Source organism: Anarrhichthys ocellatus, unplaced genomic scaffold (genome assembly GCF_004355925.1).
Source record: "Anarrhichthys ocellatus isolate YVR2014 unplaced genomic scaffold, GSC_Weel_1.0 scaffold74, whole genome shotgun sequence".
Classification (NCBI taxonomy): domain Eukaryota; kingdom Metazoa; phylum Chordata; class Actinopteri; order Perciformes; family Anarhichadidae; genus Anarrhichthys; species Anarrhichthys ocellatus.
Window position 1 is genome coordinate 1,685,557 of NW_022280104.1, and position 27,385 is coordinate 1,712,941.

At 41.2% G+C, this 27,385-nt stretch overlaps 2 protein-coding genes across 3 annotated transcripts in view; one reads left to right on the plus strand and one right to left on the minus strand.

Annotated features, from left to right (window-relative positions):
- Positions 1 to 2,101, plus strand: part of LOC116397882 (cholecystokinin-like) — a 5,489-nt gene extending 3,388 nt beyond the window's left edge. Inside the window, exon 4 of the mRNA XM_031873778.1 lies at positions 276 to 2,101. Within this exon, the coding sequence (XP_031729638.1) occupies positions 276 to 415 (140 nt within the window). The 3' untranslated portion in view covers positions 416 to 2,101. The remainder of the gene's footprint in view (positions 1 to 275) is intronic.
- Positions 2,102 to 3,697: 1,596 nt separating this feature from the next.
- mroh1 (maestro heat-like repeat family member 1) lies at positions 3,698 to 27,036 on the minus strand. Of its 2 annotated transcripts, XM_031873769.1 has the most exons (45): positions 26,899 to 27,036; positions 26,286 to 26,391; positions 25,927 to 26,072; positions 24,779 to 24,910; positions 24,514 to 24,676; positions 23,602 to 23,700; positions 22,808 to 22,959; positions 21,799 to 21,939; positions 21,450 to 21,542; positions 20,164 to 20,242; positions 19,672 to 19,785; positions 19,396 to 19,469; positions 19,122 to 19,244; positions 18,548 to 18,655; positions 18,260 to 18,404; positions 18,043 to 18,083; positions 17,509 to 17,650; positions 17,286 to 17,338; positions 16,941 to 17,048; positions 16,316 to 16,435; positions 16,046 to 16,168; positions 15,806 to 15,952; positions 14,473 to 14,499; positions 12,951 to 13,073; positions 12,754 to 12,833; positions 12,494 to 12,635; positions 12,246 to 12,341; positions 11,692 to 11,796; positions 11,304 to 11,439; positions 11,020 to 11,132; positions 10,587 to 10,739; positions 10,269 to 10,325; positions 9,941 to 10,038; positions 9,590 to 9,755; positions 9,281 to 9,450; positions 9,043 to 9,180; positions 8,579 to 8,693; positions 8,312 to 8,458; positions 8,155 to 8,221; positions 7,881 to 8,002; positions 7,503 to 7,652; positions 7,246 to 7,380; positions 6,807 to 6,909; positions 6,627 to 6,692; positions 3,698 to 6,481 (listed from the first exon to the last, which is right to left on the minus strand). In XM_031873769.1, the coding sequence occupies exons 2-45, from the start codon at positions 26,305 to 26,307 to the stop codon at positions 6,405 to 6,407; spliced, it is 4,911 nt and encodes a 1,636-aa protein (XP_031729629.1). In that variant the 5' UTR covers positions 26,308 to 26,391; positions 26,899 to 27,036; the 3' UTR covers positions 3,698 to 6,404. The 2 variants fall into 2 exon arrangements, with proteins under 2 accessions (XP_031729629.1, XP_031729630.1); XM_031873770.1 differs by lacking the exon at positions 14,473 to 14,499.
- Positions 27,037 to 27,385: the final 349 nt, after the last annotated feature.

The window sequence follows — 27,385 nt, forward strand, 5'->3', positions numbered from 1 at the left end:
TCCATACCTCCTCCTCCACCCGTCTCCCTGCCTCCTGTCCTCCCTCTCTGCTCTCTCTCTCTCTCTCTCTCTCTCTCACACGGTGTGACTGGGAGGCCTGCTGAGCTCACTGGTCTCACTGAAACACACAAAGACAAAACAAGTCGGCATGAGTTACTTCAACCCCTCATTCAGAGTTCTATATTTCATTATAGCGCTCAGTCAGTATAGGTTGTAAAATGTGCCCACATCATCAGTTTCAGGAAGAGTGACGGGTGTGTCTCTGTCTCCTCAAGGCTCCCCCTACGAGACCAGATCCTCCCTCACCAGCAGAGCCAGCGGTCTGGCCCCCGGCCACAGGATAAAGGACAGAGACTACCAAGGCTGGATGGACTTTGGTAGACGCAGCGCAGAAGAGTATGAATACGCCTCCTAAAGGCATGGCTTGCTTTCGCTGAAACCTGAGTTACAACCCTTATCACTGCCAATAAAAAGCCCACAAAAAATAATGAGCCCTTTTCACACTGCACTTACTGTAACCAAGGGCTGACTTGACTGGACCCCAGAGTGAGTTTAGCATCATAATATATAAATGGGAGGGGGGGGGGCATATCCTGCAATCTGTGGACCCTCATTCTCCATGCTGAAGTAAAGAGCACTTGCCAAACCGCTACTCACACTACGTCAGAGTTGTATTCAAATGTTAGATAATGCTGACAATATTCTACATTGTTGTTGTTGTCAGGAAATCCTTTGAAAAATGAAATAAAAACCAACAGTGCGTTAGTTCATCTCCCGATATTTTCTGACTTCTCTACCTTATATGAGGCTGTCCAGCCCTTTTGTTCCAATTGAAAACATAAATCATTAAAAACAGCTCACAAATAAATGGTTTTGTTCTTACAAAGACTCAGTAATGCAGAAACGGAGAGGCGGTAGCTTTAGAAGACATCACTTAAACAGGAGGAGATGAGTACCTCTGTCAAAATAAACTGGGAGTGATCATTGTAATGGAAGGGCACGTCACACGGAGCAACAGTATGAGACAAAAAAACGGACTATCAAGCAGAACATTTTCCTTTGAATATAAATTCCAGCCCTATTCTCACTGTCTTACGAATCCATGTCACTCAAAGCTATTTAAAGGGTCTCATTCTACTGACGATTAGGAATGTATCGAATGCCTTTACATTGGACCGAGTCTATTCATATCATACCATCTCTAACGAAAAACAGCGTGATACATCATTACATCACAGTACCAGAATGGAGTCAGGAAGAATTGGAACAAAAGTTGCTTTAAACAGCCCCAAATGTTCACCCCCTACCCTGCCTGCTGACGGTAACCCTGGGCTCAAAATGTGCAGTGTGAAAAGCACAAGACACGTCCGAGAAAGCACAAGGTGTTGTCTGCTGTATATGAGATGCTTGGAAGTCGCCCTGTCATTGCATTATAGACCTCGGAGGCAGAAAGTACTGCAGATATGAAAAGAGGAGTGGTGTTGTTCTTTTTTTGAAAGATCGTGTATGTATGCACTCTTAAGGTTAAAGTCTCTGTGATACATTATATCTTCTAACTTTCAGATTCAACAAAAGTCAAAATAAAGCTCAATTCCCCTCTGATGTCAGCAAGAAATGAAAATGCCTTTGTTTGGGATTATGATGTTATTATGTTTCGAGGGCACAGTTGGTGGGCTGATCCCAAGCATTTCGTGCATCCTCTGACTGCGGCTGCCATGTCTGTCTGCGGGTGTCCTTCCACATGAGCATTTGGCGTAATTCACCAGGGCATCCTCGACTACATGAAAGCCAGGACATTATCAATGGTGTCTGTTTACAAAGATCAGGCTTTCCCAGAATTAGCACGTGGAATAATGAGCCAGTGTCCTGAACAGGGTATACATTTAAATTGGTATAATCCTGTTTTAGAAGTGACTCTGAAACACATCTTGAATTTAAATTTGTTATATAAATTTTAAAAGGTTAATATCAGCCATCTTTGTTGGGAACATCAAGTGAAAGTGAGGGATTCTCTGTATCACTGAACACACAGGAAAAACTGAATACACCCTGTTGTAATAATAATAAAATAAAGCTTTTAGTTTGCAAACACAACAGAAAATAGATGGTCATATATCTAATGTAAATCTGTTTGTATAGACATGAGCAATATAAGTGTATGTGTATATAATTTTTTGATGAAAAATAGGGTTTTATGTGTTCAAAGTGCAGCAAAGACGGGTCTTGATTCATCAATTACTCTGGCTTGGAATGAATAAAATACTATATTGACTTATGAATAAAACTCAACTGCCTTCACACGTCCCGCTGCATAATGTCCCCACAGAAAACACACATTTCACTTTCTCTTCACCTCTTAAAAACCCCTTCACCCACTGAGTGTATCATCAGACCGGTTCACAGACAGGAGATTAACTGTGCTCTCAAGCTCCATTAAACAAAGAGACTATATTACTAAATACATACACAAGAAGCAAAAGATGGGAGCTGTATTCAGATAATTTACTTGACTAAAAGTACAAATACCACACTGTAAAAAATACTCCATTATAAGTAAAAACAAACAACTTTTTAAATAGTTTATCTAGCTTAAGAAGTAGAAGAGTTTTCTCAGCACATAAACAAAAACCTGATCAGTCTCTCAGAAACATTCAAATTCACCAAAATTGGACACAAGGTTTTCGCTGGACAGGCATTATAATATACAACTTGTAATCTTAAAAAGTAACAATTAACACATTTTAAAATTTGTCTCTGAGATGTAGTGGGTAGAAGAAGAATGTTGCATTCAAATTTAAATATTAAATCAAAGTACAAGTACCTTGAATTTGTAGTGAAGTAGGCTACTTGAGTAAATGTAGACCTTTGCACCACTGACAGAATCACACATTTTTAGTACTTCTTTTTTAATTTCTGCATCAGAACAATTCAGTCGCAAGGTGGTGTACTAATTTATGAAAAACAAATGTCACGCTACATCCGGAGATAGGATACAACAGACTGTAGGGACCCACAGCAACACACAATATACAGCACGAAGAATGATGTCCGTTGTTAATGGGTTGTCATCCTCCCGTCTGAAACACACAATAGTTGTGTTTACCGACCGTCTGTCAGTAAGCTCTCATACTAGAGCTCAAGTGGCTCATATTTACTCTGCTGCTGCTAAAGCACACGAACAGAGAGAGAACAATCGCAAATTCAGTCTCTGTAAAACTCCCCGTTCTAGCTTCAGATGGGTCAGACCAACTGCTCCAATATGAGACCATATGAACAACATGGTGCACAGCTGGTCGCAAAATAAATTCACAAATCACGAATGCTTTAGCACACTTTTTAATACACTAAAACATTAACATCGATGATGCATTTGATCAAAAAGCATGCGGACGACCCAAGGGATATAAAGTGTATATATACATATACATACATATACACATATATATATATATATACACACACACACACACACACAGATATAAATCAGTGATGGAAATATGCTGCATTTACAGGATGAGAGCGTTGTTTGACTAATTGTTAAACCCGTGTGTTTAAACTAAGTTGTCTAATCTATTGTGACATGAATTGAAATGGTCTGATCACAATACCTTGCTCTTTACTGCGCTCATATGGATACAGAGAGAAGTACACTCACGTCAGACATATGCAATTTTAGAAAAACCAAAGAAATCATCAATACTTTTAATGGATGTTTTTATTTCTTTATTTTAAATACATTGATTGCAATCATCCACTCTGTCTTCTGGTCCACCGACACATGAGAAGTGACATGCACACATTCAAACATGTAGCCATGTGTCAAACATACAGCGACATTCATTAACAGCAACAAACATAATAAAAACACAAAAGAAAAACAAGTAGATGACATGGGAAAAAAAAATCATATCAGTAGAATAAAGTTAATAACAGTTTTTAAAACTCAACATTAATAATTACTATTTGCCATTCACCTTAAACCAAACCATAGTGTTAGAAGCCACGAGTCCCTGTTTGTAGAACATCCAATACAACCGATAGCAGACTTTTACATTTAATTAATAAATCTACAGTATGAATGGGGTTTTAAATCGTTCTTCCTACCCACGAATAACTCATTATGGGGAACGTTTACTCTTCTGTTCCACTTGAAATAACCGAAAAAATGATATAAAGCATCTTTTTCAGTTATCTAAGGGCAAAAACTAAAAAACGTTTGAGTCTGGTGAAGAAAAATGAAGATTTAATAAAAAAAGGTTCAGCTACTTGTTTGCCTTTTGGTTCTTAAATCAGGGACTACATGACAGAAATATTTAAGGCAAACATACATATATTCATTTATTCTAGAAACAAACAATTATTGCTTTCACCTGACTCTGGACATGATCTGTCACCAAATGTATTTAAATGAAGATGCACAATAGATTATTTTGCATCCTTCTTTGTTGGCATTTGAGTGAATTAATTTGGAGACATAAAAGTTAAAGTTACGTGCACAGACATGATACACATTCACACACATATTTACACGACAGTAAGAGGTCTGCAAACCTACAACTGTGGTCTAAAACTGTACAAACTCAAAGATGTAATGCGATAACGACCTGGAAACAACATTAACAGCATTCAAAGTGAGAGAGAAGAAATCATTTACAGCATCTCTATGGTGCTATTATAATACATGTCATCAATGAACATTTGGCACAAATTGTTTTCAGCATGGCTACACTGGTCTGCTCTGCCTAACAACACTGGTGACTAATGGTTTTACTGGCTGGAACTGGCTGGTTCAGACTTCTCAGTTAGGTCTCACAGAAATACTCCCCACTTTAAAATGATCCTGATCAGTCATTTGGCTGGTGTGTGTATTTATGATGGCTGCCACAAGATGTCTGGAAAACTTCTGGTGGTAATTAACATTCCTGCACAACATGGCTGAACACTCATGTGACCTGTAATGTGAAATTGAATCATAAACAGTGTGCAGATTAAACAGGAAGTGGTCAAAGCAGCCGCCTGAGGTGGACCAAAGGAATTATTGTTACACCAGGAAGTGTCCAGTGTGGACATTTAGTTGTAGTGCTGGTTGTGATTTATAAACAGCATCATCATCACGGCTTAGAAACGGAGGGGAGTTTGGTACCAACATGTTAATGGGGTTCAAAAGAGTAGTTTGCTTCACTGTCTTAACTCTGTTCTGAACAAGCCAGTTCACATGTTAAGCTACTGTCCTGCTCCAAAAACAGGACTATTAAGCCTGGGTTGTTCTTTCACAAGGACGGTCGCACGGAAAGGAAACATTTGGATCTTTAAAACTCTGTGCGGGTTTCTCCTCTAGGCTAACCAACATTTTTAAAGCACCTCAAAATGTTCAATTTTCTCCTGCCACACAGGTCCCCCGCAAAGGGCCGTGTCTGATGGTGTGACGTCACTTTGGCTGCGTGGACACTTGCAAGCACAAATCATAAATGAGCACAAGTCCTGCTGTTACAGATTGGTTATTGAAGTAAAAAGTAAAAGTGGTTACCGTCTGTTTATTGCTGGCTGATTTAACAAAGTCAGCTAGATGATCTCGACTACTGGACACTGCGATGAGATCGTAACCATCCCGTTTTCTTTCAATTACATCCTTCACTCACTCACACACACACACACACTCTGAGGGAGGGTCTTTAAACACAAAAACCAAGCCCTCTTTATTGGAACTATCTCTGAAATCTCTGAAAGAGAGTATAACTGAAACAAACATCCACAACACTATCATGAAATGCTGGTATGACGACACACGCACACACGCCAGCAACCAGCCAGAGTCATGTGGATTTGTTGTCATGCACTTTAAATGTGCATTTCTATTATATTTTTCAGATAATATTTGAAGAAACTATATTTATTCTAAAAAAACATTTTACTCAAGTGTTTTTAACTGTTGCACTAGAAACTTCTAGGCGCATGGTACATGTTGACAGAGCAGAAGTATACCTCTGGTACTGTCACCGACAGAACGCTAAACACTGCAGACAACGTCGATCTGTACGGAGCAACACAGTCTTTGGTCACTGAAGTATTACAAGAATCAACACTTCCTTACAAGTACCATAGTAAAGTGTCAAAACAAGCTTAGCAAAGCTGCTAACTGCTAAATATATGCGCATGTGTGCCTATGAATAAGTATCAGTGTTCATTTTGTATGATTTCGTTACATCAGTAAATCTGACAGTTTGGCTTCTGGCTCCGCATTTGTTCCCGCTTTGGTCCCCGTTTTTGGTTTTAATGAAGGTTGTAGTTATTTGAATACGTTATAGTATTTGTACATTTAATAGTGGGCCAAATCCTAAATATTCCTTGTATTTTTTTTTCTTACATAGTGGTGACTAAGATTTGTTTGTAGCTCTTTGTCTTTGTCAGTGGAAACGTCCCATGGCTTCAGCAGCCTTCATTCTCACCACAGGATCTGGATCTTGGAGAAGCATCACCAAACCTGGGGGGACACACACACACACACACACACACACACACACACATACACACATACACACATACACATATACACACACACACACACAGTCAATACAACAGAATGAGTTTACATGTCTGAAGAAAGAGAAGGTTGTGCAGTGAATCACCTTTAGTGATGGTGCCCATGTTGAGGTGGGAGAAATGCTCGTCTTGAAGATTCCCCAGCAGAAACCCTGAAACACACAAACCTTATGATCAGGTCACGTCATATACAACAGGAACACACCGTTTCTGACCCACACATCCACTCAGGTTCAACGACAGAAATGTTCATTTTGCAGTCATACCTATAAACATGGCCGCTCCTGCTCTGACCTCAGCCCAGTTGCTCTTGAAGAACTGGATGACTGATATGTGATAAAAGTTCAGCATGCCTGGAAAGTCCTGAATCTATGAACCACAAAACATGCACTGAACGTCAAACACGAATAAGCACTTCTAATGTAATTCACCACTATCATCTATTCTGACTTTGCAAATAATCTGTGAGGTTGATCCTTAAATTCACTTTGTGTTAAAGACAGTAAATGTACAACTACTTTGGATATTCTTGCTCAGGTTTCTGTAACATTGTTTCTCAACCTTCATGAAAAAAGTCAAACTCATTTCACAAAGAAACTTCTGAATACATTTCATACTTTTTAAGACGTTACAGAGTTCATCTTATTCAGCCATGCTTATGTTTGACTGTGTGTGTGTGTGTGTGTGTGTGTGTGTGTGTCTCACCAGGTACTTGGTGAGGTCATTGATAAACTCTCCATAGTGCAAACTCTTCTCATCGTGAAGGTGGTTCTGAAACATGGTTGTGATCTGCTCTGATCCCACGACCGGAGCACACACTCGCATTGAATACTTACACGCCTGGACAGATGAGAAAACAAGATCCACATTAGTATGAAACAATACAGTAGTTATATAACTTACTTTTGTCCCAGTTCTATTAATGATAATAACCCTGACATGAATGCACTTTTCCTACTTACCTTGACCACCTGTGGGTTTGGGTCAACCAGATGTAACAGCAGGCTGACCAGGACATTGTGGATCTGGTCTTTGAACACTGGCTCTCCTGAGCCAAACTTGGACAGGTTCCCCATGAGATGGATGGAAGCACAGCGGATCTCATCGTTGTCCTGGTTGAGCACAGAGCCAGAACAGTACTGTTAGCGTTACATGCGTCTCTGTGTGTGGGGAAACAACTTCACCTTCTAGCCTCAACGGACTAACAAACCTCAGCTCTGAATAATTAAAAAGACACAAAATATAAAACACACAACTTTAGATACTTTTGATTACTCTGAAAATAATCGTCACAATATATAACATCACAAAACATGTTGAAAGATTTAAAGGAAACTTACACTTTCCAGGAATGGTTTGATCTTCATGAAGATATAGACCACCAATAAGTGGACGTTCTTCTGGTCCAGATAGAGGAGAACTTTGGAAAGACCTGACATGGCTTCGAGGGTAATCAGCTTACCTGCAGGAAACAAAAAAAGAGCATTTATACAAAAAACAACCAATCCAGGACGAGAGGCTGAAACACGTAGTACGATAAACATGATGGAAGTTAAACCCAAATCACTAGACTGTAAGCTTTAGGAATCACTGCAATCAATCATGTCTACTGACCTGGATCGTCTTTCTCCTCCATGCCTGAACTCATGGCTGCCAGCAGCTCCTTGGCATATTTGTTCACCTGGTGGGAGAAGGAAGTGAGAGTAGGAAAAGAGGACGCACGGAAAACTCATCCAACCCTGATCCAACAGCGGAGCATGTGCTCGTGTACCTTTTCAGGTGATCCCCCGGCGATATTGCCCAGCCCCCGAACAGCCAGCATGCGGAGAGTGCAACAGGGATCAGATATCCTCTCCATCATGTTGTTCATCAACACATCCATCAACATCAACTCCGTCACCACATGATGGTTTAAGAGCTGGAGTCAGTAAAAGAGAGAGACGACGGGTTATTCATGTTCTTCATCGGTTGGTCAATGAAAGCCGATTTGATATTATCATCTTAAATAAGTATGACGCAATATTTCATGGTGTATCACCTCAGAGAAGAAAGCAGTGACGGTGATTCTCTGGCACTCGTAGATGTTGTTCAAGGAGGGACACAGACACTCCACGATGGAGGGCAACCTGGGACCAGCATGCTTAGACATTGCCCTACACACAAGACAAACATACTAACATTTAAACAGGCTTTATATAAAAGGGGGAATTCATTATTTAGACACATATTTTCTTTATGAGAGAAAGAGAAACAAGAGCGGAATGCAGTAGAGGAAATGTACAGGCATGTCCTCATGTCCCTAACATATTCTTTTATCAAATGGATAAATGCATTGAGCATCACACATTTAGTTTCTAATACCTTTGAATATACAAGTCACTTTTATCACAACAGTATTGATGAGCAGCTTGGCAGAAATCCGTTGATCCAGCATTTATCTGTAGTGAATTTCTGATTGAGATCTCAAACTCGACCCATCCAACTTAGCGAGTGTGTACGTACCTTGCCAGTAGTGTAACTCCAGCAATGTGTGTATTTGCTTCCTTCATAGCGTCCCAGGCGTTATCTTCATCCAGTCTTTTAATCACCTCATCTAACTGGGCCCGTGCCAACAAGATCCGCAGAGCATCGGCTGCGACCCTGAATCACGCAAAGGAGGACACCAAAATGTTAGCTCCACCTGAAACTAACCGACTTTAGAACTAGATTTTAATAGTTACTAGTTCAAGAAGATGCCCACCCTGCTACATGGATGGAGGCAGTTTGTTTAGTGTTGTTGTCCTTCGGTGCAGAAACCCCGACACTTGCTCCCAGTCTGACAGTGAGACAGGAGAAGAGCTGAGGAAACAGGCTGACTGCCGGCTCCTGAGTGTGGCCGTTCATCAACAGCTCTTTGAGACCACATGTCATCTGCAAATAGAAAAACAGAATTCTGTGAATTGAGTTGAAATAAAAGGACTCATGCATGAATATAATCCATAATCTTTATCTAGAACTTAATACACGTGTGATGTATTTAGCGACATGTCTGAGAGGGTCTGTGACTTACAGCTAGCGGCTGACTGGTGGCCACCTTTTTGGTCCCTCCTCTCATCATTGACTCCCTCTGGTCTACGTAGGGCACCATGATGAGAAGCTTCTCAATCACCATCTCAATGATCTGATTGGCTACAATGGGGTCTGCTCCCAGGGCCATCCACATCTCACTGGTCCAGCTGGCCAGAGAGACAGAAAAAGTCAAAAACTCAAGCGTCTTTCATTGAAAACACAAACACTTGACTCCAAGTGAAATTATTTGTCCTGCGAAAGACACAAAATGAGCAACTCACAATCTAAAGAACATGGTTACTGAGTTTAATGTGTTAGGTAGTAAATATAATTATAGGCTTTGCGACTATACCTGTCATAAGGGAGTGGTTGGTTAACTAGTGCATTGATAACAGCCTGTAGATGCTGAGAAGCCAGGATTAGTACGGTCTGTCCCACCGCCACTCTCACCTAAACACAGGTACAGGAACAAACAGGTCTTACAGAGCAACTCAATTACATGTTAAGCGGGTATAGCTCATAGATGGTTCAGATATAATTAAACAATGAGCAGATCATTATTGCAAAATACCCCACACAAGGGTGAGTCGGTTATTCAAAACAGTATTAGAATAACAAAAAAAGCTATTAAAAAAATGAATATCTTTGCTGAATATTGTCACACTGATGTGTGTTCATACCTGCTCCTCTGTGATGTTCTGCAGACGCACATGTATCACCTCCAGCATCTCTGGGACCTAACATACAAACAAGCACTGTGTTTGGTATTCCAGATATGTGTGTGTGTGTGTGTGTGTGTGTGTGTGTGTGTGTGTGTGTGTGTGTGTGTGAAATAACTGAATTAATCAGCAGATGCAACAAAGGGCTGTGTGAGAGTCCAAGTATATATGTGTGTGTGTGTGTGTGTGTGTGTGAGAAATAACTGAATTAATCAGCAGATGCAACAAAGGGCTGTGTGAGAGTCCAAGTAAATGTGTGTGTGTGTGTGTGTTTGCTACCAGCTCTTGTAGTCCTCCTCCTCTGTTCTTCAGCAGAGTATTTAGGATGACAGATGAGGCTCTGCAGCAGTTTGCCTGACTGTCGACCAGCCCTTCAAACAACATGAACACCAACGTCGTCAGCTGCTCCTGAGGCAGACGCTTACTCATCACCTGACACATGCAGGAATAGACGCAATAGAACGGTTTCACTGTATGGGTTACGACTGCTCATACTAATTTGACATGAACATAAAGAAAAGAGGTAACAATGTTTGTACGACTATATTAAGGTGGACCGAGTTTAGCAGAATAAAAGCAAAACAACTGAACGGTTTGTCACTGAGTGCCATCACTAAAGGGCACAATAATCTATCTGGGCAAGGAAACAGAAAGGAAGCAGTACAGGTAATATATTTTTGAAGACAGACTTGCTGAGTGGTACAAAGTGTACCTTGGTGAGGTCGGAGCAGGTCTTATATAGAACTGAATGGTCAGGGTTATCTAACCGGTCTTTAAGGGGCAACAGACTATCCACACCGTCATCCTTATAATCTAGGGAGAAACCTACACACAAAGAGTCAAAACAGCAAGCGTTACAAAAAAACTTCAACATTTTAGGTCAAAGCTGGACTATTTAGGTCGAGTGAGAAATATATTAACCACCATTTTAACAATTATTAAGTGACTGCAAATAAAATGACAAAGGTGAAAGGTCAGGGCTCCGTGTCTCTGCACCTTCATAGCGCAGCTGAATGTAAAGCAGAGAGTAGATACAGTCCACGGCAGCCGTGCGTACGGCAGGGTGAGGGTCGGAACATCGTGGAGACAGTCGACCCAGCAGAGCTCCAAGGTTGTGGAAAGTCACCATGTTCTACAGAAAGAAAGGAAAGGCACAAAATGTCGGTTTTAACATGAAGTGAAGACAAAATAGCATCCGCACTGACGGGATACTTTAGTGACCTTCAATGGCTGAATACGCGTCATACTTTGGAGCATTTAGATTTGAATGAGTTACAATTCACCCATTATGAAAACTAAGATCTGGGGTGTGTCCGGGATAGTTAAGTTGTCAGAAATAAAACAAACAAGACATGCAGATATACATTTGAGTGTGTGTGTGTACCTTGACAGTCAGGTTATCCAGGTAGAAAGCCAGCATGTGAGCAGTAGCTGTGACAGCTCTCTCTCTCTCGTGGTCCTGTCTGGAGCTCAACCACGATTCAATGTGCTGCACATAATAATAACATACATTGTGTCAGACTGCACAGTGTTGCAGCGTAACACAGCTCCTTCTCGATGCACGACAGTTCACTGAAGCCAGTTGTTATTTTTCAATTAGACAGCTGAAAAACGAGTCAAATGAATAAAGGAGGAGAGACACACGTGAAAAAGTCTTTATACTAATGTAGCCCCAGAAGTAACTCAAAACCTAAATACATTTATTTTAAGCTATAGAGTTAAGGATGTTGGAAATTTCCAAGAAATTAGTAATGAGGATTTGCTATTGTTCAGCAATATGCTGACATGTGACGACAAGGGCTGCCACCACTTGTATCCTCAGCTGTTGCTTTTTCAAATGCACAATTAGAAAACAGAATAATGTGGAGATACAAACAGTACTGGGACCTAATAATACTTAAGCTAAAGAGCTGATTAATCTGAAACACCAAGCTTCACCTTGAAGACACTCTGCAGGCCATCAGGAGTGGGATCCTTGGCCAGAACACTTTTCAGCAGCTCCTGCAGTGCAGCCAACGTGTCTTTGTACAATGCCTGTACATATTTACCAGGACACGTTAGTTTGACAACATGACAGCCTTTGACAAATGTTGCACAACAGCTGTCAGCGTTAAAATGACACAAGACAAATATACAACACATTGGTGAAGTATACTGTGAACACATCTCGGTCTGATTTACGTCACCTTTCTCTGCTTGGGGTCCAGCATCTCCTCTTCTTTCATTTTCTCTGGCGTGTGTGTCTCGGGTGGCAGAGAGAACACACTGTTCACACAAACCTTTAGCAAGTCAAAGTTGTCATTCTCACTCAGCGCAGGGTCCAGAGGCCTGAAGCACTAAAGGTCAAAGAAAAAATAACACTCGGAAATGACAGAACCTCCAGTGCAAGAATGCAGGGATACCACAGGTGCCTGTGATGAACGTAGCCACTGAAGCTGAAGGATACATTAGGTCGGCAAAGGTGGTCATCACAAGATGGCGCACTGGAGTCCTCAACGAATCAGCTGGCTCTGCCTTGATAAAATCCTGACCAGCGCAGACAAAACAGCAAGAAGACAGAACAGAAAATGAAAACATTGTTGTTTTAACGGCAATTAAACATTTATGACTCGTTTTAACAAACTGAAACGACAGACTACTGACCAGCATAACAGTAACAAGCTCCTGTTTGCGAGAGAAGACGTAGCCTTGTTTCTTCACACACTCACTGATGGCTCTGGCTATGAGCCCAATGCTCTGGATCAAACTGAGTTTCATAGTCAGGTCCTGAAACGAGGGGAAGACACACACTCACACACACACACACACACACACACACACACACACACACAAACACACACACACACACACACACACACACAACACAAGATGCACAAGACGGACAAACAGGATAAATGAGAGGGCATACACAGATCATGAGATTCAGGTCAGGAGGAGAAGTAGGCTCTAAATATGAAGACAATTAGATAATTGCATTTTCCAAATTGTCAGGAATGCAAACAAGGCCAACTGCAGCACCGGCTCAGCAGATGCAACTCTACAAGCGATTGGTGGAAGCAAACACAAACCAAAATCATTCCAGCGGTATCACAATGAAGCAATCAATCCACTCAGTCCATCAATCAATGGAATCAATCCAATAGCGACATTGCTGATTGATCCTACATGCCTATTGGATGGAGAGATGTCTAAAATCAGAGTTGTGCGATTAGAGATTAGAGATCGGTTGAACGGCACACCACCTGCAGGCTCTGCTCTAAGGAGTGACAGAAGAGCTGTTAAAAGAGTTAGCAAGAAATAACAGAAGCCCTTTTACACTCAGCGTGGGTCATTTGTGAGAATTCAAAAGAACAATCCACCATTAAGCAACGGAGAGAAGAAAGAATGAAGGAGGCAACATCGTGTTTAGATCGTATGAAGACGGATCTTAAAGGGATGATACTTTACTATGTTCACTTGAACATTGTTGTAAACCAGCCTTATTAAAAAGAGCAAAATACATGTTGCTAGTAATGCATGCCATTTAAAAAGGACATTTTGAAAATTATTTGCATTATATTTGGGTTCAGCCATGGCCAGAAGAAAACAACACGAGGCTTTTGTGGAATCGTGGCTGCTATGAAAAACAAAAAGCACTTTAGATCCAAGGTTGGAAACCCCATCTAGTAACCATGTCACTGCTTTTACATTCCTGCAGTAGAGTGATAATCCACCATCAAACACTGTAAAAGACACTTTGATACTTGGTGAAGATTGGCTGGAATCGTTTGTAAAGGACTCAATTCAAGCGGACCACAGAAACTGGTGTAAAGCTACATTTCACAGAGGTGGAGCATTTTAGTACAATGAGGACAGCGATAGTCAACTTGAAGCGTTAGTGTTGGTCTGTGTTTTCCGATCAATATTGCTCCCAACTGATCATTTTCTGCACAACAGCACTAACTATGACCCCAGTTGGCCTTGTTGGTATGTTAATGATGGTTACTGTACGGTTATTGTATGAAGCTTTGTTTTCTTGGCTTGAAGAGTTTCAGTAAAGGTTTTAGTGACAGTATCACCACAATGTGTGCAGAAGAGGAAGAAAGATGAAAGGCAGGAAAAGTTCACGAGCAAAGTAAAACAAAGAAAACTGAGAGAGAAGGCCCCTGTATTCCTGTGACAATACCTTTGTCTCTACTTTAATCCCCAGAACCTGCATGAAATAGAGGTGATATCATCATGAGTGCACATACAAATACAGCAGCCTTACCTGCAAGTTTCTAGGCACTATTGTTCTCATACAAGCGCATCGACAAACACAGAGCAATAGGTGTTGAAGCGCACTGCGTGTGCGTCTCCAAGCACACATGCTATTTTGGATCATATCTTAAAGTGTGAGCAGCATTTGAATCAAAATGCATTTAAAGTATAAAACATGACCAGGATGTGAGCCGCTGTAATCCAACATCTTACGTTAACATCGAGTTATAACTGACCAGACTGATGTGTGTGTGTGTGTGGATATTTTGTGTCATTCTGGAGTTATTTACATGTAATCTAATTAAGGTGAGCACAGTAGACGGCTGTGTGTAATAGTATTTCTCAAATCTGCAGATTGACCCACACGTGTGTCCTGCTGCCTTCAGACGGCTGCAGGGATTTATTGACCTGAAGAACAGATTTGGCTTCAGCATAAAGCAGCTGTGGAAAGCAAACCGCTATTTTAATGTGTAGATAAATGCAGACTGCTTTTCCAGTGTTCATGTTAACCACATTTAACGTCATTCTTTTATGCAACTTTAAAGACATCTACTGGTTGTACTGTGTCAAATTAAAGTATTTTATTCATATTTTAAGCATTATTTTGTTATAGTTACTCTCCGTTTGCGCTGTTAAAATCCCCACACTAGAAACAGTTCTGAGACGTCCATTAGTGCGAAGAACCTCCCACCTGTTTGTGCCTCTCTTTCTACATTTGCTGGACATTGCACTGCCACAAAAACAGGACTTCAGGTTAATATAATGCTGACTCAGCCAAGAAGGACAAATCCCAATAGGTGTGACGCAACATGTTTACCACAACATTTCCACCATTTACTCTCAATCCATGTCACAAACACACAAAGTACAAGGGTCAGTGCTGACTTCAATGTGGCCACGTTTCACACCAACGTCTGAGGGTCCATTTCACTGCAACGTTGGGAAACGCACATGTAGCAAGAAATCTGTATTGATTGTATAGATTTGCCTACTAGCAACCATAGATGAGCACTGAGTGGGCTGACATCATACATGGTGCAATACAACAGATCCAGTTGGAATATAGAAAACTATTGTAACTCCAACTGAAATGTGTTTTCATGACAATCAGCCCTGTTCCTTTCAATAAACATCGCTTTTAGTACAACCTGCTACAGTTGTTTGTCATCGTCAGTGTAATTTTTTTCTCTGAACGCAAAATATTTGACTGAAATTCCCTCTTTAATAACAAAGCCATGTGACCCTATTATTTACATTACCTTGGTATTGAAGTGTTTACTGATGCAGCGAAGGATGTCTTGATCAATGCGGGTCAGTATCTTTTCTGGAGGTGCGTTCAAAGCCACTTGACCATAACACAAGATTAGAGTGCTTTTCACCTTCTCTACCTCAACATCATTACGTTCCTGAGGAGAGGAAAGGAAGGCGAGATGAAGAAAGATGACGTACGTTCCTTTACCATCAATAGTAACCCAAAACCTAATAAAAGTTCCAAGTACCTTGAGAAGGTTGAAGATGCTTGGTGACTTCTTGAAGGCGTCTGACTTGCTGAACTCTTCCAGCTTGGCCAGAGTTCCCTCCAGGTGGCTGTTGGCACACAGACCAACACCAATTGCAACTCCCTGATAGATACAGGTGACAGACACGACAAGTGAGATCGTTAACTTGTCCAGGTGTGAAACAATCCAGCCAATCATTGAGAAGATGTTTTCCGTTTAGTTTTGAAAACCACAAAACCAGAGAAATCATCACATGACATCTATCGTTACCTCTCTTTCGACAGCATCATTGTGTCGTGCCGCGAGGAGGATTTCCTGCAGCTGTTTTTTAACCAGCTCCTTGTTGAAACACTGTTGTAGAGTCACTCCTATACATCGATACAGGAAACTCTAGAGAGAGAGTGAAAAAGGCTCATTATATTATTCACCATATGTACTCAACTGTACTAAGTACAGTCTTCCTTGTCAATAGTTATAAGATCATGTCAGGGTGTCATGAAAATAACAACTTGACTATCCAAATTTACAACCACTTCTGAACCTTTGTCAAGATGTTGACATACTATTGTTAAATAAAAAGCGTAACATATCTACACTTCACCCTTTGAGGGGGGTGAGTTGAACTGTTCACCTCACTGTGTACAAATACACGGAGTAATGAGGAGGCATGGCTCTGTTTAAGGAAGTCATGTGCCTCAACGGATGATGACCTCTTTTAAACACAAATTATGACCAACCTGAAGCTCTAAATTAGGCTTTCTGCGTGGGTTTAGCAACTCGACGAACCACAAAACTATGTCCATCATTTAATGTCACTGGACTAACGTTGGTAACTACAACAAAGCAATCGGTTCGCTCCTGACTTGTGGGTGGAAAAGCTGTTGAAAGCACTTACTTTCTCTTCTAAGGCGTTGTTATACGTGGAGAGGTATCTTGTTGCCTCAGCTGCCAACTGACCCACCCACTTGTCATCCTCAATAGTAGCCAGGGTTTTAGACAAGAGCTGGAGACAATTTCATCTTGTTTAGAATGACAATTCAATATTTCCAACATCAACACGGACAACTAAACCATTAATGCACAATAAATGGGAATTATATAATATCTGAAATCTAATACGAGCTCAAAAGAAGTAATCTTTCTGTCCATTATCCTCACATTTTGGTTTTATTCAAATGCAAAACACTGACACATTATGTTGGAATGAGATAATATTCCCAAAAACAGAAGACAAACACACCTTCAGCAACTTTTCATCCCAGTCTTTCTTATCCAGGCTCTCTGTTGTTGACTCTGGAAACAACAACACACAGTCAGACCTCTACACTATAGAGGAGGAAAACTACAGTACATGACGAATGAAAAGGAAGTAGTGCAGACTTAAGTGTGGTCTCTGGTGTCACTACAGGGAATCAGAGCTTCCTCCAAAACTATTACTTTATTTGTTTACTATATTTCCATACCCTCTAGCATGGAAAGCAGAGGAGGTATGTCTATATCCCACAGTATCTCTGTATTGGGGTGGATGTTGATGCTGAGGATTTGAAGGAGAGAGAGGGACGGAGCTCCATGACCTCTGCTACTGAACGGGAACGCTGCATTCACCTGGGACACACAGAGGAAAACCAGGGCATAAACGCATGCAGACAAACCAGTCAGGATGTTATCAATTATGAATACATTTTACTTATTTAAGCAAGTAAACTGCACCATTTAGTGGGATTACTGTGCAACTCCATTCATGCATCCTCTATGTTGAATAAACAGTAAGAGTAGCTCTAAAAGTCAATATAGTTATTATAAAGTAACAGATTGTTGCTGAAGCATTAAAGGGGATCTCAGACTTAGCAGGATTATTTGGCAAGACGAACAATTGACACTACAATTCAACAATAACAAGCCGTTTCTCCAGCCAGTTCAGTGAACCTTTGTTTTAAACTCTAGACACAAGAGCAAAGAGAGTTTGAAACGTGAGTTATAGACTTGGATTCACTTACCAGCAGTCTGAGCATAAGTATTTGAGGCGAGGGCAGATTGACTGGAGGAGATACAAGAAAACATTTAGCTTGGAATGGATCACACAGAACAATAAGAATGGTAACTTTTAAAATGGTTAATAATTCATTTGTGATATTTTGTGACTTGCATCCAACATGGAACACACGGCAGATAACTTTCACATAGATGCACCTGGTCAGTAAATATTCCTCCTACCTTCCTGTGTGAAGTCTATGTTGAAGCTGGGCTCCTGGTTATTCTTCTTCTTGTTGCCCAGCACTATCAGACTCTTACACAGAGGAGTGGTGGCAATGCTGAACTGTGAAGGGGTCAGATAGTACAGCAGCTTTGGCCATAGTACCTGCAATCAACGAAGCATACACACGTTAGGTTTCTAAACACACAAACAACAATTCACTCTAATCCCAACTAATTTGTTATAAAACTAAAGCTTGATAAATATGCTCAGTCACCAACAGACCAGACAGTAGATAGTCTACGTACATCTGCTAGTCGTCCAACAGTGGTGGTCAGGAGGTGAAGAGTGTTGTCACACATCGTCCTCAGTGCCTCGTTAGTCACCTCCTCTGGATCTGTGGGCCTCTGGCCTCGCTGGAGACACAGAGACACAAAAATAAATGTTTCGTATTCCATCCCCTCAGATGTTCTTCTGTCATGCAAAAGGTTTGAAGTCTGAACAACTTGATTTGCAAGCCCCGGCTTCAGCTTGAGCGGATAAGAAGCACCTGTGCACAACATCATCTGTTGCATCACACAGCGCATTGGTTGTGGTTTATGTCACATATCGTCCATTGACCTCATGCACATGTGTTTGATGGCTTAATTGCTTTCTTAAACTTTGTGTCGTTGATTAGCTTTGTTGAACATAAGAAGGAAAATTGTTTAAATTACTCGAGCAGTAATTCTCTTTCAGGAAGATACATAAAGTAACTAAAACTACCACTCAAGCTACCACAATCACACAAGCCACATATACACGAGCATACATGCATGAATAAAATGGTTTTGAGACATAACTTCCACACAAATCCACTTTTTGAACTTTTAAAAGTTGTACCTGATACGTGTCAGGTAAGGCACAGTGTTGAACGATGAATCGAACCAGCAGCTCCCCTCCCTCCAGCTCCAGGTATCCGTGATGAGCCATCGCACTGATCACCTGGACCACACGCTTCTTAACCTGGGACACAGAGTGTGAGACATCACAACATCATGACTATCAGAACAACACAACTTCTTCAGGACAAACTTAACTGATAAAACAAGAGAAAATATATAAATTTTTTGGTGATTAAGCGGAATAGTCACGTGGGTGTCTCCAAGCATGTTACCTTGTTGCTGTGGTCAGCCATTGGTTGTCTGATGCTGGCCAGAATCAGCAGCTTCTTACTCTCCATTGTGGCCGCTGAAAAAACACATTAAGACACACACAGAGAAGATTATCGGATAAATAACGGAGGATTGTGTAGTTTATATGACCCCACTATAATTCAGGGCACATTTAATAAGTTATGAACCTATGATAAATCAATCTCTGATGCTTGTGGAGTAACAGACATGCGTGTTTGGGATGAGTTGGGGATGCATGCGTTTGTGTATTGTCTCACTGGTAGAGTTGATGAGGTGACGCAGCACTGCCAGGGAGCCCATCCTGTTTCGCTCATTACTGTTCTCTAACTTCTGAAGAACAAACATGACCAGTCGGTCGGGGAAGGAGTTAGCTAGAGGGAAAGGAGTGGAGAGGAGAAAGAAATTTAAAAAATGTAAAATGCTTAAATTGTCACAGAAACACAAGAACAAGGGCAAAACGCAGGAAAGAGAAGCAAGACAAGAGAGAATGGGTGAGAAGTAGACCATCTGTCACAGTTGATATGATTATGTTGTGGAGGACACAGAGTCTCACACACTAATGGATGATCTCATTACTGGTCTTGTGACTCCATAGAACTAAAACATATAGAAAGGCTTCTGGACAACTTTCAGCTACTATCCCACACTGAACTTGGTCGCCACAGACTTTCTTAATCAACGATCTGGATTTAATGTAGTGGCAACACAGAGCACATTAAACACCAACACCAACTGAAGAGCTGCTGTACCTAGTAAGCTGAAGCAGCGCAGGACCTCGTTGTGGTTCTTGATGGTAGGAGGGTTACTGTAATCAAGAGGGGCAGACACCTGGGAGAGAGAGAGAGAGGAAAGGTTACACTGTTCTCTGTGACAGCCATGTTTTAAATTGTAACCTAAGTTTGCAGTGACTATTATTTGTTCGTCAAGGGAGCGGCTGAATAAACATGTTATTTTTATACAGTAGGAAGCAAGTAAGACGTGAGAAGTTTCACACAAACACAATCTCTTACTTGGGCTCAGTTTATGACTAACTGGATATAAGAAATGAGACATTTGTTAAGGAACACCATTTTCAAAGCCAACCTTTTTAAATTGTGAGAACTTGCGTTCGCAAGCAGCTACCGTAATTTGGACCTGCCAAACTGCTATCAACTCTATCAACAGTTTATTGTTAACAAACAAAGTAATGGGAATGATAACTGTAACTGTCAGATACTGCTGCTCTATCATTGTGGTGAAACACTCTCCACCAGACAATCCAGATCATACACACATACCGCTGGCAGAGTCATTGTGGTAAAATGTTGCAATAGTCAAGGCATGGGGCCAAGTGTCAGCTGAGTCACAGTGTTATGAAAACATCTAACTACAGCAACTATCTGACAGCCATGTGACACGTCTTAAAGATAGCAGTGAATATAAGATGCGAAAGGAGTAATCCAGTCAGCCCACAGATTTGTGGTTTCGGGGGGGGGGGGGGGGGTCTGTCACTGAGCAGGAATAACTAAGGCACCATGACCATGCATTACAGTTGGTATGACAGAAACCTAGTCTTGTGATAGAAAGTGCTGTTGGGAACCAGGAACTGACAGTGGTCAGATCAGACAGATCCAGCTGAAGCTGATGTGATGTCGTAGTGTTGGTAAGTCTTTTATGCATGCAGTTTTCTCAAGCGCTGATACTGGGCACCCCTACTGCTCTTTTTTACTAACCATTCTGACATGGAAACAAACCAGAAAGTGAGAGCAAAAACGCTCCTGACCTACGTCTACTACGAGCAGACACTCAATGGCTCTGTGATGGTGGAGTGTTGGCTGCCCTTCTCTTGGCCACTGGTTGAATAAACTAAACATCGAGTTTGGCTCTTGAGAAACTCATAGATATAGTCTCGACATTTTAAGATGTCTGGGAAAAGTTTTTGGAACATCCGTGTCATGCCTCATCAGCTGCAGTGTTGAATTTAATATGCATGTATGTATGTATACATGTATGCATGCATGTATGCATACATACAGACATACATGTATGTCTGTACCTGTTGATGCAGTGCCAAGAGTAGACCGTCCAGTTGTGTCTCCAGCACCCTACTGCCCATGCTGACAGAAGCATCGAGCACTAGGGACAGACTCTGAGCGGAGAAAAAAAGACAGAAAATGAACCTCTGAGAAATCTCATATAATTCAGCATTTTACACACACTGTGACTGGGAACCTGTGTGTAACCACAAGCGCTGCTGAGGCACGTTAAACAAGCGATTCATTCATTAAGAGCCAGGAGGCAGTTTAGAGGGAGAGTGATGGTCTACAGTTTGCTAACACAAATTATCTATGTAATGAAATCTATAACAAACGGTCCACCACACTCATGCTGCAGCACACACACACCTTGCTGATGAGATAGTGCTCATTGTTTTTCTTGTACAGGGACAAGATGGCCAGAATGAGTTTAGGAATCTGCTCCTCCAGCTTATCGCTGGCCATCAGATGGCACATAGAGCCCACTGCCTCAGCCACTGTTAGCCTCAACTGAACACAGAGAGACAGAAAGACAGGAAAGACATTAGATTACAGAGATTCATACTTGTAACAAATAGACGAGTGTAAATAGAGAAGGGATAAAAAGGGAACACACGTCATACAAAATAATAATAATACATACAAATAAATAAATAAATAAATAAATAAATAAATAAATAATCATGTTGGTCAAAAGACAATACAGCTTGTGGTCATTCCTTGTCATTGTTGTTCGTGGCCATCTCATCACAGTTCTATACTGTACGACTGTACTCTATTCTTAATGCATCTTTCAGGTGGAAGAATAGACAACAGAACAAGACATGTTTTATTCAACCAAATGTTCCGTCGCTGCATGACCTTCTGAGATAATTTGTTTTCCAGTTGTCAAAAAAGGTCCCTGCTTTCTGTAATGCAACATGAGGGTACAGTGGTTACATTGTTAGACTAGGACTTAATACAGCTTCATAATTCTGGATGAGATGTGAACAATTTAATTGGGAAACAATTAAACTAAAAAGTCTGCCTTTGTAACCTCCGTGTGCCAACAATATGAAGGCCTTACAGGTATGGTGCTGCAATGCCTGAGGCTCGTGGGTGAGTGAGTGTGTGGTCAGGTGGAAAAGATTTTCTGGTAGTTGTCATGACCTGCAAAGCTTAATCACATTTGTTGGTGTTAATCTGTAGTGCAAAGATATGGCTGCCTTTTTCTCTCGGTGGCCACATACGAAAAAAAGACATTGGTTCTCGCTACGCTCAGCATTAGGCTTACCTCAGCTCAACTACTTATTTTTGAACATGACTTTGTAAGGTGCATAGTCCACTGTACATCAAACCATCTTGCTGAACCCCCAACATGGACCTGCAGTGAGCTTACCTTAGACTCCCTGCTTTGTAACCAGTTATTGAAGAGGATGTCAAAAGCAGCAAAGATTTCAGTGGAAAATGTGTCCTTTCTCACTGTGGGATCTGGAGCCTTGTCCAGGTTGGCGAGGTACTCCAAGATACTGTCGCTGAAATGACGCAGAGCTGGAGAAAGACAAGCAAAACAGAGGGGAACGGGAAATTAAGGAGAGACGAAAACAACGGCCATGTTTCCATTCAATTGTTAAGCAAATGTTAACTTTTAAAATGTCGGAAAAAAAATATACGTGAAAAAGCTGCATTTCCATCAACTGGTTTTGAGTGAATAAACTCTGTGGTTTGGTCCTACATTTGCTCTGTAGGCTATGAAAGGCTGAAATCTGTCAATAAATGTTTCATACTGGCTGGTGACAAAGACAAGCATCACGATATGGGTATATACGAGAAGACGGCAACAGCGGAAACAGCTGATCAGTCATGTTAGTTAAACGTTCGCAACGTCAGAATTAACTCGGCAAAGGCGTTTCCATAATCCATTTAACGGTAAAGCATCAACTGTTTTTGGACAAATGCAAAAACCACCTAAAGTGAACTTAAAAACTTGTTTTGACAATTCAGGAAGTTTTATTGAATTTTGCAATTTACATTCAGCTTTTCTCACACAATAAATACATGAATATGTGAATGGAAGGAGGCTAATGTTTTTGGAGGCGAGTACCTGGCAATAGTGTTTAAAGAGGTTTGGAGTGGGGTTAATATATTTGAACAGTTATGACAATTTTAAAAAGCCTGTAGAGAGGTTCTTACCAGAGGCGAAGACCCACTTCATGTTGTCCTGTTTGGCCAAGCTCAACATTGGCAATAAGGTGCCCAGAATAGCATTCAGGAAGGGTACCATGCCATAGACTAGAGAACAAAGAACAATACTGCATCAATGGGACGTTATTGTTTTATCACTTCCTCTGTAAAGCAGGGAGACATACACTGTAATACTGTACCGAGTAAGAGATAATGTATAAGCGTTAAAAGAAAAGCACGGAGGAAGATTTTCGTAGTCACAGGTGGAATCCATCTTTTGTTAAAATCACATTATGCATCAAAATACGGGAAATATCATTTCAATGCATCTCTGTACTGGTCAATGACTCAGTTATTAAAACACAAATGACAGCTACTGTTATCAGACAAACAATGACCAGGATGCTGCTTAGCCCCTGATCTACATCAGTGTCATATACTATCATTTACTCATTAACTATTCGCTCATATTGAGTCCTGAATGCTGTACAAAATGTGGCTGCAACGGAGCAATTCTGTTCTCGCTGCAGGGTCAGAGTGGTTATCATTAATTGAAACCATGTATTTGTTCATGTCATCTCCTGCAGTTCATTACGTCCTAATCCTTTAGTAGTAGGGTAGAGAGTTTTAAATGAGTGTAACATACATAGGATTAGAAATAAATCAGGCTTTAAATATCCAATACTAATCAAATAAAAATGTTTTGATCAGTTCAGTGGCTCTGGGCATCCCTAACTGCAGCAAGTGTGAGTGGCGGAATTGCCGTTTTTGGACAGGTTTAACAGGTTTATGTCTTTCTCAACAACCTCTGAATACCTGTGTGTGTGTGTGTGTGTGTGTGTGTGTGTGTGTTCTTCCTTATGGCCTTAACAAGGTGAATATGTGCGTTCTTTGTCTCTGTGGGTGTAAATATTCTCTTACCGTTGGAATCAGAAAGGTTGGCCAGAGTCTGGACCACAAAGAAGTGAGGTAGGAGCCCTGGCTGAAACTTGCTTAGTATTTCCTCCATGATGTCATTGATGTGCTTGTTACCCACAGCAACCAAAATATTACTGGCCGCCTGCTGCCAATCAGGGATGACCTCCTGAGTGAACCAGGAAGACGTAGAGAACAAAGTTAGGAACATCATTTATCATCAGCCTCCCGAAATGAACAAAAAATGAATGATTAAAATCTGAGGTTTTACTTTTGATCGTGTCATCTCATCTGAAGCCAGCGAGATGATACTTTTTATTCTGGGGGAACTGATCTCCTCTATCCTGCAGCCAACAACCAGCTCAATAGTTTGAAGAATCACAACTCTGTGGCTCACGACCAGCTAGAGGAGGACGAGGAAAGAAGAAGAAGAAAAGAGACACGGAATAACGGTTAAAAGCACATCTAAAACAAAATGAAATACTAATTACGGCACCGCCAAGTAAGATATATTCAATAGAAGTTAAATAAAATATGACACTGCACATTCAATATAAAAGGACATCATTTGTACTACAGTATGTTGTTGATTTTTCCCAATCTTCTGATAATCACAAAGTCAGAGGCGGCGATACAGAGTGATAAGATGTTGCAGCATCACACAGACACAAGCTGATTCAGAGCTCTGTGGGGACATTTCTGAGGAGCAAATGTGTTGCAAGTAAAATAATGGCCAAAGAACTGAATTTGAGGGATGTTTTCACTTTAACATCAAGCTACATTAGCAACACTTTTTTCAGGAGGACTGATCCTATTCTATGTATTCTCTAGGCCCATGCAGGTAAAATGTTAGCAGTGCAGGACTGCATTAGGCAACATGAGTCACTTTGTATCTCAATAACAGTACAATTTCAAGGAATTAAATTGACAAAACATTTACAAACTAAAAAAACAAAAGTCAGAGTCTCTTTGTAATATAAGTGCATAAACAGCTATTTATGGCAATATTTACATCTTGTACATGTGTGAAACCAAACACTAGGGGCTCTTCCAGATTTAACGGCTTAGCAACAAAACCACAAACATTTCCATCATCTAGTACCACTCTTTGGTGTTTGCTGCAATTCTGCTTTTTGTTCAACGTGGGGGACTTCCCCTGCAGCTTCCACTCTGTGTGCACAGTGGGATACTGACACCAATAGTAACACAAGCACTACATGTTAGAGGAGTTAAATGGTAGTGTTGGCATGCTCATGTATAGCAGGCATGATTATCTGGCCTTTTGACCAGAGCTACAAGAGCGTGCACTGATAATTAGTTCCAGGTTACTCTGGTATGATTTATTAGAGCAGGCCTGAGGCTGACACTCTGAGAGTTGGTTGACATACAGTGTAACAGAGTTGTTTTCTGGGGTTTTACCTTTGGGTGTTTCAGAAGGTAGTCCTGACACATGGCTAACACTCTGTCTGGCTGCTGTTTTCCCAGAGTCAACATAGACTTTCTGACCTGATCCTGGACCTCCGAGTCTTTATCAGTGGCCGCATCTAGCAGAGCCAGGGTCACCTCTAGAGGGAAACACATGACAGAACGGAGACAAGTCTGAGCAGGAAAAGTGAAATGTAGAAAGAAGAGAGAGACGGAAGAAACACAAATGGCTAAACAAAGTTTGAGACCAATGTGTCTAACAGAGCACATTCATTACTGTAGCTGAATGGAGGCAGACAGAGAAGAGGAGAGAAGAGATGAGAAGTCAAGAGCAGTAAAGAGAAGAAGCTCACGTTCAACATCCGTCGCTTCCATGGTGGACAGCAAGAGGGCTGGCTTCCTGGAGCCTGTGGCCGAGGATGTAGCTTCCCTCCTGGGGTACAGGTGGGCACAGGCTGCCTGCCAGACAAACCAGATGAAGGAGAGTTACAGCTGAGAGATCACAGCTTCGATAAAGAAAAACAACTTTGAGAGGACAACTTTGTCATCAACCAAAAGCTATCTGAATACAATGTAGCTTAATGTCTCTTCAGCTGTCTACGCTTTAGCTGACCTTACCTGTTCAACACACTTCTTCAGCTACTCACACTACCCCTAAAACAAATACCAAGTAACTGATAGCTAACTGGTGTAGTAACTTTATAATATTACGACGCCCTATAAAGATGACATTGATCCTAACACAACGAGCAGTGTTAGCCGAGTAAACTCTAAGCGTCATGCCTTTCTTTAGTTGGTGTCATATAATATCTGGCTTAGACCTGCTCGGGTGGTGATGCTGCAGCAGCAGCGAGCTAACCGTCTGACACACGTTAGCATGCTAACCTAGCAGCTGCTGCTACGGAAGAGCCGACAGCGCCCTCACGTCACAGACTGGAGGAAAACAACAGCCTTGCTAATACTTACCGAGTCCCTGTGAGCGTCCGCTAAACAATTACCCCTCACGACAAAAGTGCTTCTTATCTCGGGTTAAACTAAAGGCTGTCCTGTCAGTGACACAGTCAGAGTGGGTGCTGCGTGTCTTTCTGTCACTGCAGGTGTAAACACGCCTGGTCATGTGCTTCTAGTCAGGCAGGGGGCGTGGCCAACGCTTCAGTATCACAGCACTGAGGCAGATAGAGCTGCTACTCAACATCAATACTGTCTGCTGTAGCTTTGCATGAGACTGCTTTATATTATGGAGACTACTGTTATGCAGGACTCAACTTTATATTCAAACATTTTTTTTAAGTGTGTCTCATATTTGCATGTGTCTGTGTATCGACCATTACTGTTTCTTCCAGGTTTAACTCTGCATAATGGCGCAGTGGAGAAATAAATGTTGAGATATAAAAATACTCCATCACAGATTAAAAAACTGTTACTGAGTCAATCAAATTAAATAAAGCCCTAC